This window comes from Lactuca serriola, chromosome 6, assembly GCF_051521515.1.
Source record: "Lactuca serriola cultivar US96UC23 chromosome 6, Lser_US96UC23_V15, whole genome shotgun sequence".
Taxonomy (NCBI): Eukaryota; Viridiplantae; Streptophyta; class Magnoliopsida; order Asterales; family Asteraceae; genus Lactuca; species Lactuca serriola.
In genome coordinates this window covers 77,396,043-77,413,369 of record NC_136413.1, presented here as the reverse complement: position 1 = coordinate 77,413,369, position 17,327 = coordinate 77,396,043, and the positions used below count along the sequence as shown (strand labels likewise).

Below are 17,327 nucleotides of genomic sequence, written 5' to 3'. Positions count from 1 at the left end.
TCTACATCACTTTTAGATACAAGGGTAAAATGGCCATTTGCTCTTATTTGAACGGTTTATTCAGTGCAAAATAAAAAAACAATTAGCCTTATTTTATCCAAAAACATTCTCTGAAGACACATCATTTATCACTCAGCACTTGGGCCCATAGGGGGTGATTCTTTATGACTTAACGGGCTTAATAATTAAGCACTTGATCTGGACAGCTAGCTATATATGGCTATTTCCAGGCACTAACCCACCATTTGTCCTTTTTCCTGAATGACTAGTTTGCTTTTTGGGATTTACAATGACATAAAGTGAGGATCAAAAGATATGTATAGGAAAAATACAAATTTCCAAGACCTGAAAGTCTTTGAAAAATACAAATTTATATATTTTTATGTTGTACAAATAAACATCCATATCGATATGCAAAGTCTCTATTATGATGTTTTCATTGATGAGTGTTGTTAATTTGTTTTTATCTATTAGGGCATTATTTGTTTTTCAAAAAATAAAAACAAATATACCAAAATATCTTTTTATGGCGTAAAAATAGACATCTATATCCAGGTTGCTATAGGAAGTTTTTATAGCACTTTATTTCATTGATGAATATGGTGTTGATTTTTCATTTTTTAGTGTTTTATTTTATTAAAAAAAATCCAGAGTTTATTATTTTTTAGCCTAAAAGATGTTTTCATATTGATGAAAAAAAAAGGAAAAAAGCATTATGTTCCTACTGTTCTCATGAGAATTATTGAATCCTTCATTTCAAAGTCGGCACTATATAAACTTGCATGGGGCATCTTCAAATTTTCATCAATACAAACTAAAAAAATCACCAAGATTTGCATTTACATCATGCATCATTGTGTTTTTATGATATTCTCACTTCTCTTGCTATGTCTTGAGACTGCAGCTGCCAACCAATTGGCAGCAGTGGGAGGAGGAGATGAAAATGTTGTTGGGAAGAAGTGTTTTGAGAAGGAGAAAGACGCTCTCCTTCATTTCAAATCTCTCCTTCAAGACCCTTCTGATTGTCTCTCTATGTGGACAGCTGAACAAGACAACTGCTGTCAATGGAGTGGAGTAACATGCAACAACCAAACAGGTGGTCATGTCACAGAGCTTGATCTGATGTCCTGTGGTCTTGTAGGTGAGATTAGCCATTCATTGGTTAACTTAACCTACTTGAATCATCTTAATCTTGACTCCAATTCTTTTCATGGAACCATTCCCACCTTCATTGGTTCGTTGACTCCATTAAGGTACCTTGACCTTGGCTTCAATAATCTTAATGGAATCATTCCCAGGTCCATTGGTTCCTTGACCCAATTAAGGTACCTTAGACTTTCTTACAACTCTCTTTATGGAACCATTCCTAGGTCCATCGGTTCCTTGACAGAATTAAAATACCTTGATCTGATGTCCTGTGGTCTTGTAGGTGAGATTAGCCATTCATTGGTTAATTTAACCTACTTGAATTATCTTGATCTTTCCGGAAATTCCTTTCATGGAACCATACCCACGATCATTAGTTCCTTGACTCAATTAAGGTACCTTGACCTTGGCGGCAATAATCTTAATGGAACCATTCCCAGATCCATTGGTTCCTTGACTGAATTAAGGAACCTTTACCTTTCCGATAACTTTCTTTATGGAACCATTCCTCCAGAGTTGGGAAACCTCACCAACTTGGAAGAGCTTTACCTTTCACATGTTGGAAGGTGTAGAGTTGAGAACCTTGAGTGGTTGTCTCCTCTCTCTCATTTGGAGGGACTTGGAATGGATGGGATTTCACTAGCCAAAACAAATCATTGGGTAGATGTTATTCTCAGTCTCCGTAAACTCTTGTGGTTAAGTTTAGAGGGATGTGAGCTGTCACAGGTCATGTATCCATATTCTTCTTCATTTCTCAACTCTTCTTCTTCATCTATTGAATCCCTTAATCTTGAAAACAACAGTCTCACCTCATCCATGTATCGTTGGTTGTTCTCATTAACCAGCAATAGCCTTCAAATCCTTCATCTCTCTGGCAACATGCTAGATGGGATACCCAAATATCTTGGTAACCTCTCTAGTTTGGATACTTTGTTCTTCGATAACAACCCTGTTGTTGTCACATTTCCTGATTTTCTCAACAACTTTTCTGGATGCACATCGCTTTCATTACAATGGTTGTTTGCTCAAAGAAGCCAATTTACAGGGTCATTGCCCGATGAGATCCAAAAGTTTACATCCCTAAAAGCTCTGTACCTCTCTGAGAATCAGTTAAAAGGAACTATAAGTAAGAACCTGTGGGAACTGCCCAACCTTAAATATCTTGATCTTTCCAAAAACTCACTCCATGGAACTACTGAGGCCTATCTGACACTACTGAGGCTAGATAGCTTGATCGGAGGCAACAACCTCCGGTCTCTGTTTTGTGTTTCTCGACGAGTGAAAGAAAAACGAGAGAGAGAGAGAGAGAGAGAGAGAGAGAGAGAGAGAGATTCTTTTTTATTTTTCTTTTAATCAGAAAAAACATTGAAATAAATAAAAAAATAGAAAAAGAAAATACCAAGGGTAAATCCGTCATTTTAAATATTTTTAAATCAAACTGGACCAAGTTCGCAACAAAATGAAAACTTTGGACCTGTGGTGTTAGTCAAAACTTTTTTGGACCAAAGTGACAATTTTGAGCAAACCACAGGGACCATTTGTGCAGTTTAGTCTTTTTAAAAAGTGCTTTTTGAAACTAATGGAAAAACTATTATGAAAAATACTTTTGAGTTTGTCAAACACTTTTTCAACTTATTAGCTTTTCAAAAACGAACAACCCAATAAAAAAATTTTGTTGGTGGGAAACATACGGGGGAAGGGCAAGCATGTGCATTTTTCTTTCGGACTTCCTCCTCACACTTATTCGGTTTCATATTTAGATGTAAAATTAAGAGGTAAATACAATAAAAAGTAAACAAGCAAGGCCCTAAGCCCTTGCTTAATTTGACACAAGGCAAGGCCGACCCTGCTTAATCACCAAACAAAACTTCGATTTTTATTATCTCTCACGCAATAAATAAATACCATATAATTCAGTGAATAAATATATTTCATAAAATTCGAGGTTCGGTTTTTATTAGTTTCTATATTTTTCTAAAACTGAAACCAAACCAAATATATTTTTTTTTTAAAAAAAACTCAAGTATTTTTGGTTCAATTTTTTGGTTTTTTAATTTTATTGGTTTTTATTGATTATTGATTTTTTTTGTTTGTGGGTTTGGTTTTGTTATCCCCTTTTAGCTTATGAATTTGATTTTTACTCAGTTTACCCTCGTCCTCCTTTAACCCTAGTTTTCTTTTCAGTTTTTACAGCCTTCGCTTCGTCTTCTCTTCTCCATCTTCCATCACTGTTCCAAGATGTCTTCGTCGTTCCTCCCACGGTCTTCCATCAGGTAAGTTGTTGGATCATCTCAACTATTCAATACTCGATATATCTATTCTCTTTTTGTTCTCTTAATCTCGAATTTTCTTCTCGACTCTCTGTTCTCCATTTTCTGTTGAATAATGTTTCTCTTGCTCACATTTATTATTATTATTATTATTATTATTATTATTATTATTATTATTAATTTTCAGTTTTGACGTTAAACGGTGCCTTTTTGTTTCAATTGACAAATTTTTAATAGATTCCATAAATTAGAGTTGTTTCTGGGTTAATGTTTATGTTGGAAGTTGGAACTTTTCTAAATGGTTTCATAAAAATCTGTGTAGGAGATTAAATCTGCATAGGATTGGAAGAATTGTCTCAATTAGACATAAATAGAAGTTGTTTAATAACCCAAGGGGAGTATGAGAGGCATGAATCCTTGTTAAATTGGGGTTTAATTCAATGTTTCTGAATATAACAAGTCGTTTGCATTCTGATTTGTTGTTTGGGGAAACAATGCATTGCAAAAGCCAAAAGGCTTTGCTCTATCTGTAGAAAATAATGGTAAGATTACATTGCAAGTTTGCTTTGACAAAAGACAGTTATGGTAGTTTTTGACAAACATATGTAAGTCTCATGGTCGTATATATAAAAGTGATTTTTAGTTTAAAATTTCAATAGTTCTCACAAACAACAACTTGGTATTCTACATTACTTTTAGATAGAAGGGTAAAATGGTCATTTTCTCTTATTCGAATGGTTCATTCAATCCAAAATACATAAATAATTAGCCTTATTTTATCCAATACAGTCTCTGGAGACTCATCATTTATCACTCAGCTCTTATGCCATTAGGGGCTGATTCTTTATGACTTAATAGGCTTAATAATTAAGCACTTGATCTGGACAGCTAGCTATATATGGTTGTTTCCAGGCACTAACCCACCATTTGTCCTTTTTTCTGAATGATTAGTTTGCTTTTGTGGATTTACAATGACATAAAGAGAGGATCAAAAGATATGACTAGATGAAAAAAGATATGTATAGGAAAAATACAAATTTCAAAGACCTGAAAGTCTTTGAAAGTCTTATATGGGGCTAGCTATCCATTACAATTGTCCTTTTTTTTTTTTAATTTGTTTTATAGTTTGAATGATTCTATTTCAAGGAAAATAAGGCTTTTATGCCTTACACAATGTATAAATCTTTGAACGTTTGATTTGGGGCAGTTTATTTTAATTCGTCTTTTCTAATTTCTTTTATAGTTTGGTTCTATTTCAAAGGAAAATAAGGATTTTATGCTCCACACGAATCACAACTCACTAGGTGTGTGTAAAGTGTAAACGCAAGAAAGATAATTCTTGTTAAAAATGATAGGAACCTTTTATATTGATATCTTTTTTTTAGAGCATAAAAATAATAACTTTCAGTATATTTTTTTTGAAAAGAATATAGTTGTAAAAATGAGAAATAATAGATGAATATGCCTAATCACTGTTATCTTTTATTTTTTTAAGGTAATATTATTTTTCGAAGAAAAAAAAACAAAAGACCCAAATTTATATATATTTATGTTGTACAACTATACATCCATATTGATGTACAAAGTTTTTATTATGATGTTTTCATTGATGAGTATTGTTAAATTTTTTTTATCTATCACGGCATTATTTTTTTCAAAAAATAAAAACAAATATACCAAAATATCTTTTTATGATGTAAAAATATACATCTATATGGATGTTGCTGTAGGATGTGTTTTATAGCGCACTTTATTTCATTGATGAATATGGAATTGATTTTTCATTTATTTAGTGTTTTATTTTAATAAAAAAAATTCCAGAATTTATTATTTTTTAGCCTTAAAAAATGTTTTCATATTGATGAAAAAAAAAAGGAAAAAAGAATTATGTTTCTACCGTTCTCACGAGAATTACTGAATCCTTCATTTTCACAGTTGGCAGCACTATATAAACCTTCATAGGGCATCTTCAAATTTTCATCACAAACAAAAATTCACCAAGGTTTGCAGTTAAATTATGCATCGTTGTGTTTTTATAATATTTTCACTTCTCTTCCTCTGTCTTGAGACTACAACTGCCAACCAATTGACAGCAGTAGGAGGAGGAGATTATTAGGAACTTGGGTCAACGCCCTAGTTCCCTACCTGCAATTCGAGCTACAGGGGAACTCCAAGAAAAACCTCACGGTATTTTTATTAATGCATAAAAAACTAAACAAGCTATGGAGCACCTTAAATAGTGTCCTGCTAATTGACAGCAACAAAAAACTAACAAATAACTATTATCTTCTACTTATCCAAACTAAATCCTATTTATATATTTCCTAAACTACCCCTTATCATTATCCAAACCAATTCCCTACCTAATCCTCCTGCGATAGACCTTACCAAACCGCTGGGTCATAACATTACTCCCCTCCCAAACTAAAACCTTGTCCTCAAGGTTGAAGTCAGGGAACTGCTTAGCCAGAGTCGCCAAATGCTCCCACGTAGCCTCATACTCCGGTAAAATCCTTCCAACGTATCAGCACCTCTTTCCCAGCCGCCCCTTTGCGTACCCCCTCCACTTGACCAGGTTGCAATAACACTTCCATGTCCTCAGTTAAAGTAGCTGACAGACATGGCATAACTATTCGTTCCCCGACAGCTTTCCTTAACTGAGAAACGTGAAACACATTGTGAATACGAGATGTTTCAGGTAATTCCAACCGATATGCCACTTTCCCTATTCTCTCTATGACACGGAAAGGACCAAAGTACCGAGATGCTAACTTTTCATTTCGTATTTTTGCTACCGTTTGTTGTCGATAAGGTTTAAGCTTCAGATACACTTGATCACCCACGTCAAAATGCAATTCCCTCCTATATCTATCTGCTTGTAACTTCATAGTCTGCTGCGCTTTCATCAAATATCCCCGCAATTCTTGGAGAATCCGATCTCGTTCTTCTAAATATTGATCCACGGACCCTACTGGAGACCCGTTTTGGCCATAAAACAACAAATGTGGAGGATCCCGCCCATACAAAACTCTAAAGGGTGTTGTCTTAGCGGGTGATAGGCCGTGCTTTGCTTCAATACGGTACCTTGCAGTTTGAACAATTCTTTCCAGAATTGACTTAAAATTTTTTTGTCCCGATCCGAGACAATGGACTCGGGAATCCCATGAAGTCTAACGACTTCCTTAAGAAACACATTAGCCATAGTAACTGTTGTATAGGGATGCTTCAGGGGTACAAAGTGAGCATACTTGCTCAAACGATCAACCACCACAAAAATTACCGTGTACCCTTCCGAACGAGGAAGCCCATTGATGAAATCCATTGTCAGTTCAGACCACACCTTGTTCGGTAATTCTAAAGGTTGTAACAACCCACCTGGCGCCATGGTCGAGTACTTCTGCCGCTGACACGTGTCGCATTCCGCTACCCTCCTCGTAACATCTCCTTTCATTCCCTTCCAATAGACCTCCCTCGCGAGCCGCTGATAAGTCTTTTGAACCCCCGAATGCCCTCCCACTGCGCTAGCATGAAATTCCTTGAAAATAACTGGTATCCAAGCCGAGTCACTTGGTATCTCCAGTCGCCCCTTAAACAGCAACTGATTTCGTACTAGCATGTAACATGTCATGGTTTCACCACTTAAGAGTCGTTGGCGGATAGCACACAATTCTTCATTTTCTCCAACCTCCTTCCATAATCCCTCCCAATCCACGAGGCTCGCTGCTGCCAAAGTCAACAATTGTGGAGGTTCAACCCGTCTGGACAAAGCATCCGCCACATTGTTCTCCTTCCCTGGCCGATACTCCACCACAAATTTATAACCCAACAACTTTGATAACCACCTTTGGTGATCTTCGGTTACAGTCCTTTGCTCTAACAAATATTTCAGTCCTTTGCTCTAACAAATATTTCAGTCCTTTGCTCTAACAAATATTTCAGTCCTTTGCTCTAACAAATATTTCAGACTCCTTTGGCCTATTCGCACCTTAAAACACCTTCCCAACAAATACGGACGCCACTTCTGTATTGCAAGTACAATCGCCATAAGTTCTCGCTCATATACGGATTTTAATCGGGCCCTTGTTCCCATAATATGGCTGAAATAAGCCAATGGTCTCCCCTCTTGTGACCACTGCTCCCAAACCATATCCCGATGCGTTGGTTTCCACTACGAACTCCTTACCAAAATCAGGTAATGCAAGAACTAAATCAGGTAATGCAAGAACTGGGACTTCAATCATTACCTTTTGTAACTTTTGGAATGCTTCTGGGCCTCTTCTGTCCACTTAAAATTGTCCTTCTTAAGTTGCTCCGTTAACGGCCAAGCAATCTTCCCATAATTTTTAACGAACTTACGGTAATAGCCCGTCAAACCCAAAAATCCCCGCAGCTCACGAAGCGTTTTAGGTAAAGGCCACGTCAACATGGCCGCAACCTTAGCCGGGTCAGCCGCTACCCCTTCCTTTGACACTATATGACCCAAATATTCAACCCTGTCCTGAAAGAAAAAACATTTTTTTTTGTTAGCATACAACTGGTGAGCTCTCAACGTGTCCAATACCCTCCCCAGGTGCAACACGTGTTCTGATTCTGTCCTACTGTAAATTAGTATGTCGTCAAAAAAAAACAAAACGAAGTGTCACAGGAACGGATGAAAGATTTTATTCATTAGAGACTGAAAAATAGCAGGCGCATTAGTCAACCCGAAAGACATGACTAAAAATTCGTAATGACCCTCATGGGTCCTAAAAGCTGTTTTCGGAATATCCCTCGCCTTCATACGAATTTGGTGATAACCGGCCTTCAAATCAATTTTCGAAAATACGGTAGCCCCATGTAACTCATCCAACAACTCATCAATCACCGAAATCAAAAATTTATCTAACACCGTAACTTTGTTCAGTGCACGATAATCTACACAAAACCGCCAACTCCCGTCCTTTTTCTTCACGAGTAACACCGGACTAGAAAACGGGCTAGTACTAGCCTGAATAATTCCAGCACTAAGCATCTCCCCCCACAAGTTTTTCAATTTCATTCTTCTGGACATGTGGATAACAATACGGCCGCACACTGACGGGTGGAGTTCCTTCTTTAAGAGTTATGCCATGCTCGTGGCTACGACTTGCCGGTAGACCCGTAGGCATGTTAAACACATCCGAATAGTCATCAAGAATCGCTTGAATTGCAGTCGGTACCTCAGGTGGTTCGTGAGTATCAGCCTTGGTAGCCAACTGTACCAAGAAACCTTCCACCTCTTGCTGCAACATTTTACAAAAAGTCTTACATGAAGCCAAGGATTTTGATAGGGTTGGGTCACCTGTAATCGTCACAAGCCGACCTCCGTCCCAGAATTGCATGCGTAGTTCCTTCCAATTAACAGTGATGTCTCCTAGAGTTTGCAGCCACTGTATACCCAATATGATATCCGACCCCCCCCACATCGAATGGAATGAAATCTCCCACCACTTGTGTTTCTGGTAGGTTGAGAACTACACCCTTACATGTTCCTTGACTTCTCACCATCAGCCCGTTGCCTAGCTTGATCCCTACTGTTCCCTTGCCTACTACAGCCACCCCGAAGAGGCGTATGATTCGCGTAGATAGGAAATTATGCATAACCCCACTATCGATTAAAACAATCACCTCTAGTCCTCCGACATCACCTTTTACTTTCATCGTCCTGGGAGGTGTCAACCCACTAACCGCATTGAGCGAAACCTCCCCCATATCAAAATGGGATGCTCCAAGTCAGATCTCTCGTCAACTTCCTCGTCCACAATAAGGACCTGCAACGTCTTGCTAGGGCACTTGTTTCCTGGAGCAAACTTGCCATCACACCTGAAATTCGACGCCCTAGTTCCCTACCTGCAATTCGAGCTATAGGGGAACTCCAAGAAAAACCTCGCGGTATTTTTATTAATGCATAAAAAACTAAACAAGCTATGGAGCACCTTAAATAGTGTCCTGCTAACTGGCAGCAACAAAAAACTAACAGATAACTATTATCTTCTACTTATCCAAACTAATCCTATTTAGATATTTTCTAAACTACTCGTTATCATTATCCAAACCAATTCCCTAACTAATCCTCCTGCGATAGACCTTACCAAACCGCTGGGTCATAACAGAGATGATGATAATGGTGCTGTGAACAAGTGTTTTGAGAAAGAGAAAGATGGTCTCCTTCATTTCAAATCTCTCCTTCAAGACCCTTCTGATCGTCTCTTTACGTGGACAGCTGAACAAGACAACTGCTGTGAATGGAGTGGAGTGACGTGCAACAACCAAACAGGTGGTCATGTCACAGAGCTTGATCTGATGTCCTGTGGCCTTGTAGGTGAGATTAGCCATTCATTGGTTAACTTAACCTACTTGAATTATCTTGATCTTTCCGGAAATTCTTTTCATGGAACCATTCCTGCCATCATTGGTTCGTTGACTCAATTAAGGCACCTTGACCTTGACAACAATAATCTTAATGGAACCATTCCCAGGTCCATTGGTTCCTTGACTGAATTAAGAGAGCTTGACCTTTCCTATAATTCTCTTAATGGAACCATTCCCAGGTCCATTGGTTCCTCCATTGGTTCCTTGACTGAATTATGGTACCTTGACCTTTCATCCAACTCTTTTCATGGAACCATTCCTCCAGAGTTTGGAAACCTCACCAACTTGCAAGTGCTTTTCCTTTCAAATGTTGGAAGGTGTAGAGTTGAGAACCTCGAGTGGTTGTCTAATCTATCTCATTTGGAGGAACTTCACATGGATGGGATTTCACTAGCCAAAACAAATCATTGGGTGGATGTTATTCTGAGTCTCCCGAAACTCTGGTGGTTAAGTTTAGATGGATGTGAGTTGTCACAGGTCATGTATCCATATTCTTCATCATTTCTCAACTCTTCTTCTTCTTCTTCTTCTTCTTCTTCTTATTCTTCTTCTTCTTCTTCTTCTTCTATTGAAGGCCTTTCTCTCCAAAACAATAGTCTCACCTCGTCCATGTATAGTTGGTTGTTCCCATTAACTAGCAATATGCTTCATGAGCTTGATCTCTCCAGCAACATGTTAGATGGGATACCCAAATATCCATGTAGTCTTACTACTTTGTTCTTCGATAACAACTATGGTGTTATCAAATTTCCTGATTTTCTCAACAACTTGTCTGGATGCACATCGCTTTCGTTACAATACTTGTATGCTTCAGGAAGCCAATTTACAGGGTCATTGCCTGATGAGATCCAAAAGTTTACATCCCTAAAAGAGCTGTACCTCCCTAGGAATCAGTTAAAAGGAACTATAAGTAAGAAACTATGGGAACTGCCCAACCTTAAATATATTGATCTTTCTAAAAACTCACTCCATGGTTTTCCTTCCTCAGATTACATGTCAAACCGTTCTCATATAGAATCTATTCAACCAAGCTCTTGCAAACTAGGGCCTCTCTTCCCCAAATGGATTCAAACATTAAAAAATCTCACCCATCTTCATATTGCAAATTATAGCATTTCAGATACAATTCCTCTCAAGTTTTGAGACACATGGCCTTCCTAGTTAACATTCTTGAACATTTCTTCGAACAACATAAGTGGGAAAGTACCAGATTTGTCATCAAATTTTGACAACAAGTCAGCGATAGATTTAAGCTCCAACCGCTTTGACGGTCCAATAGCTAATGTCTCTTCCACTGTGGCATTACTAAATCATTCCCGAAACAAATTCTCTGGAGGAATATCCTTCTTATGCCAGGTTGTCCATGGCTTTTTAGTTATTCTTAACCTCTCCCATAACATTCTAAGCGGACAAATTCCAGACTGTTTTTGGCATTTCAAAGAACTAAAAGTTCTTAATTTAGAACACAATAATCTATCTGGAAGGCTTCCTGCCTCTGTTGGATCGATGATTAAGCTCGAGGCATTGGATTTATACAAGAATTGTAACAACGGAAATTTTAAAACAAAATTTTCATTTCTAGAAATGCATTTTCATCCAAAACAAGGCATAAATATCCAACGTATCATGTCATAATACAAATCATACGAATCCCAAGATCATAAATCATCTGTCAGTGTGTACAGATCATGTCGGCGCCTTCCCACGGTCCTCGCTAGTACCTGAAACACATACACGACAACTGTAAGCATAAATGCTTAGTGAGTTCCCCCAAAATACAACTTACGCACATACGCCTTTCCAGGCCCTAACCTTCCGGTCCATGTGTCTCAGGGGACTTCCGTCCCTGCTGGGTAAACCTTCTGGTCCTACCCACGCCAACCCTTCGGTCCACATTACGACGCCTTCCGGCCTATAACATAATGCCTTCCGGCCCACATTAAACATATCATACATAGCACGTATAACAATTAACTTATCACATATAACACATATGTCTCATATCATATCCGACCTTCCGGTCACACAATCAAACCCTTCCGGGTACAGTATAGTGAGAAGACTCACCTCGTGAATGTCGATAGCTAGCAAATCCCGAAATCACTCGTGCTCGATCCTCCAAGCTAAAATCTCCCTATAACATCATACATCTCTTTTTAACACTTTTCATCTCTAAGGTTGACTATCCCTAAGAAGTCAACACAGGTCAACTCTGGTCAACGGTCAACGGTCAACTGTCAACTTTGACCGGACTCGGCGAGTGCACAAGGGCAACTCGGCAAGTCTAGACGTTTTCACCAACTCTCTAGGATTCCCTTCTTACACGTCGAGTACTCCCCCTGACTCGACGAGTTCCACCTGGAAGAATCGCGGGGCCACCCCGACTCGACTCGCCGAGTTTCAAGAACAACTCGGCGAGTCCCAGTTCGACTCAGTCCACCTGTCAACTCTCCCTAACTCGCCCTGACTCACTGAGTCAACCCGTGACTTGACTGGACCACTCATTGGCCAATCCAAGGCAATCTTCAAGCTACTCGCCGAGTCTGTTCATCGGACTCGGCGAGTTCATGCCATGCAATCACTCAAACTCACTTCTAAGGTCAGATCTGTTCCATCAATTCATAGATCTGGCCTTCCTAGACTGATTCACCACGTAAAGCCCCAAACTTGGTGTACATACAACCTCTATATGTCCATATATGAAGAATTATCAACAAATATCACAACTCAAGGTCATAACCTCCATTGATCTTCATAAAGCTTGATGAATGAGGCTCTCTGGACCTCTATGGATCCAGATCCAAAGCCTCATCACTAGCAAGGGACTATTTGGCCATCAAATCAACCCAACAAAGGTCACAAGAAACCCTAAAACCAAATATACTTCACAAAACAGAAGATGAGCCGAAATCATACCTTTAGATCGAAGATCTAAGCTTCAAATCCACAGAATAGCAGCCTCCTTTGCCTCCTCTTGGCTAGAACCTCCCTCTTCTTTGCTAAACAACACACAAAGGTCAAGGAATGCTTCCTTTCTCTCTCAAATCGCTAAAGCACTCTAGGGTTTCTCTCTATGGACTGTTGGGTACAAATGACGGCCATAAGGCCCTTTAAATAGGTCCCAAACCCGAGAAATTAGGGTTTCATTAAACAACGCAGACTCGCCGAGTCCATATCCTGGACTCGCCGAGTCCAGGCGAATCTCGCGCCCAAAATCGCGTCCCTACTCGGCGAGTCTGAGCTCCGACTCGCCGAGTCCCCTCTCAAAACACCAAAATCATAAACAATAAAGATACCTGGAAATCCGGGCTGTTACAAGAATGATTTCTCTGAAGAATTTCCTTTGTCTGTTAAGAATTGCACGAGCTTAAAATCATTGAATTTGGGGGCCAACAAGGTTCTGGTAATTTGCCTCTTTGGATCGGGGAAAGCTTATTTGGGTTGTATGTTCTTACGTTAAGATCAAACAACTTCTCTGGAAGCATCCCTTTATAATTATGTCAATTAGCAAGTCTTCAAATTCTAGACTTGTCCGTGAACCATTTCCATGGAAGCATTCCCTCATGTTTGAGTAATCTTACGATCATGGTGCAACAAGGATTCTCTCAAGTACAGAGTTTAGATCATGGTGATTCATTAACATATTCATATAATGTTGACCATGTGATGATCCAGTGGTAAGGAACCGAACGTGAATTCATAAGAAGTAATATGAAGTTGTTGAGGAGCATCGATCTGTCAAGCAACAACTTAACAGGGGAAATCCCATATCAGATTACCAATCTTGATGAACAGATTGCACTCAACTTATCTAAAAACGCTCTACTTGGAAAGATTCCATGGAAAATGGGTCAGATGAAAAATCTTTTAACTTTGGATTTATCTAGAAACAAGTTTTCAGGAGGAATACCATCAAGCATGTCTCAAATGACTTGGCTAAATTACCTAGACGTCTCAGATAATAGCTTGTCAGGGAGAATCCCATCCAGCACACAACTTCAGACCTTTGACCCTTCAAGATACGAAGGGAACTTAGGGTTTTGTGGACCTCCCCTTACCAAAAAATGTCCTGGAGATGAAGAATCGGGAATACAAGATAACATTGGTGAAAGTGAGGGTGAAGGTAAAGACGAACTTCAAGGTTTGTTCTATGTTGGTAGGGCCATTGGTTTCACTGTTGGATTTTGCATAGCATGTGGTGCTTTGCTTCTCAACCGTCGTGGAAGATTTGCTTTTTTTTATGTTTCTTGATAGCTTTGAAGATTGGGTTTATGTGAAGGTGGTGGTGATCTTTGCAAATTTGCAAAAAAGATAGAGCATAGATAGTCATGTAAAACCATGTTTCATTTTTGTATTTGGCATGGGTTTTTAAGCCCCATTTATCAATAAATTTGCCACCAACACCATGGGTGGCCATTTTCTAGTGTTGTGTGAAATAAGGCATCATAAAAAGTTTATATTTTCTAATTATATTTAAGAAAGTTTTTTTTAACAAAAAAAATTAATAATAACCATTAAGGGTATATAATAAAAAGGGAAAATGTCTTATAAGTCCCATAGGTTTGATCCTTTAGAATTGGACTCATTTTCTCATTGAGAGGGTAAGCATCTATCACATTTGTTCACATTTGGTCAGTTTTTTTTGTACACGTGTGACCATTAAACTTACTTAAAGTATTAAAAAAAGTACCATTATGATCTGTAATTAAAGGTTACCCCGGTTTCCGACGACTTCACTGTCGACAATTAAACTTGTGAGAGTAATGAAGTTTTGCAGTTGTACACATTTAATCAATTATTTTTTTATACACATTTGACAAATATACTTAGGATGGACAAATTTTCTAGGAAATATAGTGCTAGAAGGATTATCCATCCATATACCTTTCTTTTCTTTAAATGTTTAAATTTGGTAATTAAAGATTTTGATTTATCCATCCCATAATTTCGAAATCTAGGGGATTTAAGGGATTAGATTAAATTAATTGTTTAATTTAAAAGATATCCTTACCAAAATAAAAGATAATTGTCAAATTAATTAGATAATCATTTCCTTATGTAATAAACTTGATTTATTTGAATTATTTGATAGATTATCTTGCAAGAAATTGAATTAGGTCATATTTAGATAATTACTAATTAATTGGTTAATTATTATTATTTGTAATTTGATCTAGAATGTTCTTGCTTATGTTTTGAAAAATTCAAAACTTGCCCTCAGGTTTTGGAATTTAAATTGTTTGATTAAAAGGTTTAATTTTGAAAAAGTCTAAATTCTAAAACCTTAATTTTGAAAAGTTCAAATTACACCCTTATGGTTTTATTAAATTAATTAAGTGTATTATTAAAAGAGAGTTAATAAATCCATAATGATATGGTTTATATTTAATTAAATTAGAAGTGTAATTTATAAAATTAAACCACCTAGTATTTTAAAAGTGTAAAATACACCTTTATACTATGTATAAGATTAAAAGTCTAATATTATATATGTATAACTTAAATGCTAGTCTTACCGTTAGTAGGCGTCATTCACGAAGCCGATCTATAAGGGGGTATAAGGTTATGACCTACAAAATGGCCGTTTAATGGGTGTCCACTCTCACCCACCGCTTCCTTGATTGGTGGAGGGTCGTTAGCCGAACGGGTAGGATAGGGCAAACCCTTTCCATTAAAAGTATAATGAAGTATAAAGTAACTAAATGTTTTTACAAAATTCTCAATCTTAGTTACTTTAGGCAAAAGTGAATTGATGCAATTCCATGAAATTACACTTTGTGCCCTTGCGAAGACGTTAGTGGAGCGCGTGTGGTTAACCGGCACACTAAATGGTTCTAAGCAAAAGGTAGCAAATGGTGACTCAATGTTTTTCATAGTTCGGTGGAGCGTGTGTGGTTAACCGACACATAGAATAGGTGACTGTAACATTGGGGGCACCATGTAAGTTTGCATAGTTATTCACACCCTGTTTTGTGATCCTCGGCATCCCAGTCACAAATCGAGGGGCATATCGAGATTTAAACATGCCATTGAAAAGTTCAATGAATCTCAAAAGATCTAGGAGTTTTTAATACATTTGAAACTTAAATTCCCTTTTCGTTTTTCATGGTGGAAATTGGTAAATCGTCATTTACCTACCTTCAAATATTCTGCAACTAGATTATGACATCCCTCTTCTAGGTTGTAGAGTATTGTGTTGGATCCTAGCCTTGATGTTTCATTTGGGTGTCACATCAAGGATTCGAATCAACTTAATTTAATTTTTTTTCTTCTGTTTTGTAGATGTCAAAGTATGACAACTATGGTCTTCCTAAATACCATGGAACAAGCTTTCCACATGAAGATGATATTCCACGATTCGATCAAGGAACAAGAGATCATGCTTCACTTCCTCCACCTCCTCCAATTATTCTCCTTAACCCACAAGTTCGAAGCCTTGAAAAGTTCAAACTCACTCAAGCCTTTTTGGCAAGTAAACATAAAGAAGGAAAGTCAGTGTGTGCACACGTCCTAGAGATGAAGTCACACATTGATAGGTTAAGAATGTTGGGATCCATTGTCTGTGAGGAGCTGACTGTTGACTTTACGATGTGACCCTTATAGATCTCACATACATGCTTATTGCTGCTGAATCAGCAATGGTTTGGCGCACTGGAAAAGCAAAGTTGATTGGTGAATCTGCCTTCCAGACATCTGTGGATATAGGTAATGGCAACGAAAGGCATGCCATGATCGAAAAGTTTGATCATAAGAGAAAGGCAAAGTCTGAAGTAGTTCCATGTGCTTTTCTAAAAGAGTCAATTTGCTTTTATTGCCAAGAGAAGGAACATTGGAGACGAAGCTGCCCTATTTACCTAAGATATCTAAGAGATGGGAGAGTCAAAACATATGGCTCTACTTTAGGTAAATCCATTAACTAAATCTTTTAAGTTCCTATTCTAGATTCTTAATTTGATAAGATTACATTTTGATGGATCGAAGAAAAGAGGGGAAACTTAAGGGAAGAAGTGAGCTGAATCTAATCGTGAAGAAATGGATTTCGATCGCATTCCATGAAGATTAGATTCTTGAGCTACTACTTGGAGTTAGAATAGATTGCTAAGAAATATGTATTAACATAATTTTCATTTGAATTGCATTGTAAGGACAAATTTTTCCGCAATAAATAAATTTTTGATTTTATCTTATTTATTTATCCTTGCAATGGCATGTATGAAAAATTGATGTTTGAATGTTTCTATTATTAGCAATAATGGATTTGATTCTTAATTATGTTATTTGTGGAAATGTCGAGAATTCACCAAATAGGGAGAGTTTCTCATCGCCCAAGTTTCAATTGGACAAAAACTTGGAATCATAAAACTTGGTTGTGTGATGAATGAGAAATTTCATATTTGGAAATTAGACTAATTCTTTGACAAAGTGTCAAGTGAAGGACTAAGAGATCGAGTACACTACGTTGTGTGTTGATCAAGTCCACCACAAGAGTGACAAAGATATTTATCATGATTTACTAAAGTT

General features: G+C 37.7%; 3 protein-coding genes across 5 annotated transcripts; all 3 read left to right on the top strand.

Annotated features, from left to right (window-relative positions):
* Positions 1 to 650: 650 nt before the first annotated feature.
* LOC145059201 (uncharacterized) lies at positions 651 to 4,633 on the top strand. Of its 3 annotated transcripts, none has more exons than XM_079007054.1 (3): positions 651 to 2,272; positions 3,331 to 3,419; positions 4,368 to 4,633. In XM_079007054.1, exons 1-3 carry the CDS (start codon positions 691 to 693, stop codon positions 4,389 to 4,391), a joined length of 1,695 nt encoding a protein of 564 aa, XP_078863180.1. In that variant the 5' UTR covers positions 651 to 690; the 3' UTR covers positions 4,392 to 4,633. The 3 variants fall into 3 exon arrangements, 2 of the variants coding, with proteins under 2 accessions (XP_078863180.1, XP_078863181.1); XM_079007055.1 differs by lacking the exon at positions 4,368 to 4,633 and adding an exon at positions 3,739 to 4,072 and having other exon boundaries at positions 658 to 2,272; XR_013686677.1 differs by lacking the exon at positions 4,368 to 4,633 and adding an exon at positions 3,739 to 4,072 and having other exon boundaries at positions 670 to 1,429.
* A 2,978-nt stretch (positions 4,634 to 7,611) lies between these two features.
* LOC145059925 (uncharacterized) lies at positions 7,612 to 10,949 on the top strand. The gene is made up of 3 exons (XM_079007684.1): positions 7,612 to 7,629; positions 9,456 to 10,269; positions 10,381 to 10,949. Exons 1-3 carry the CDS (start codon positions 7,612 to 7,614, stop codon positions 10,947 to 10,949), a joined length of 1,401 nt encoding a protein of 466 aa, XP_078863810.1.
* A 2,568-nt stretch (positions 10,950 to 13,517) lies between these two features.
* Positions 13,518 to 14,057, top strand: LOC145059924 (receptor-like protein 50). Its single transcript, XM_079007683.1, has one exon. It carries the CDS (start codon positions 13,518 to 13,520, stop codon positions 14,055 to 14,057), a length of 540 nt encoding a protein of 179 aa, XP_078863809.1.
* The last annotated feature ends 3,270 nt before the right edge of the window (positions 14,058 to 17,327 follow it).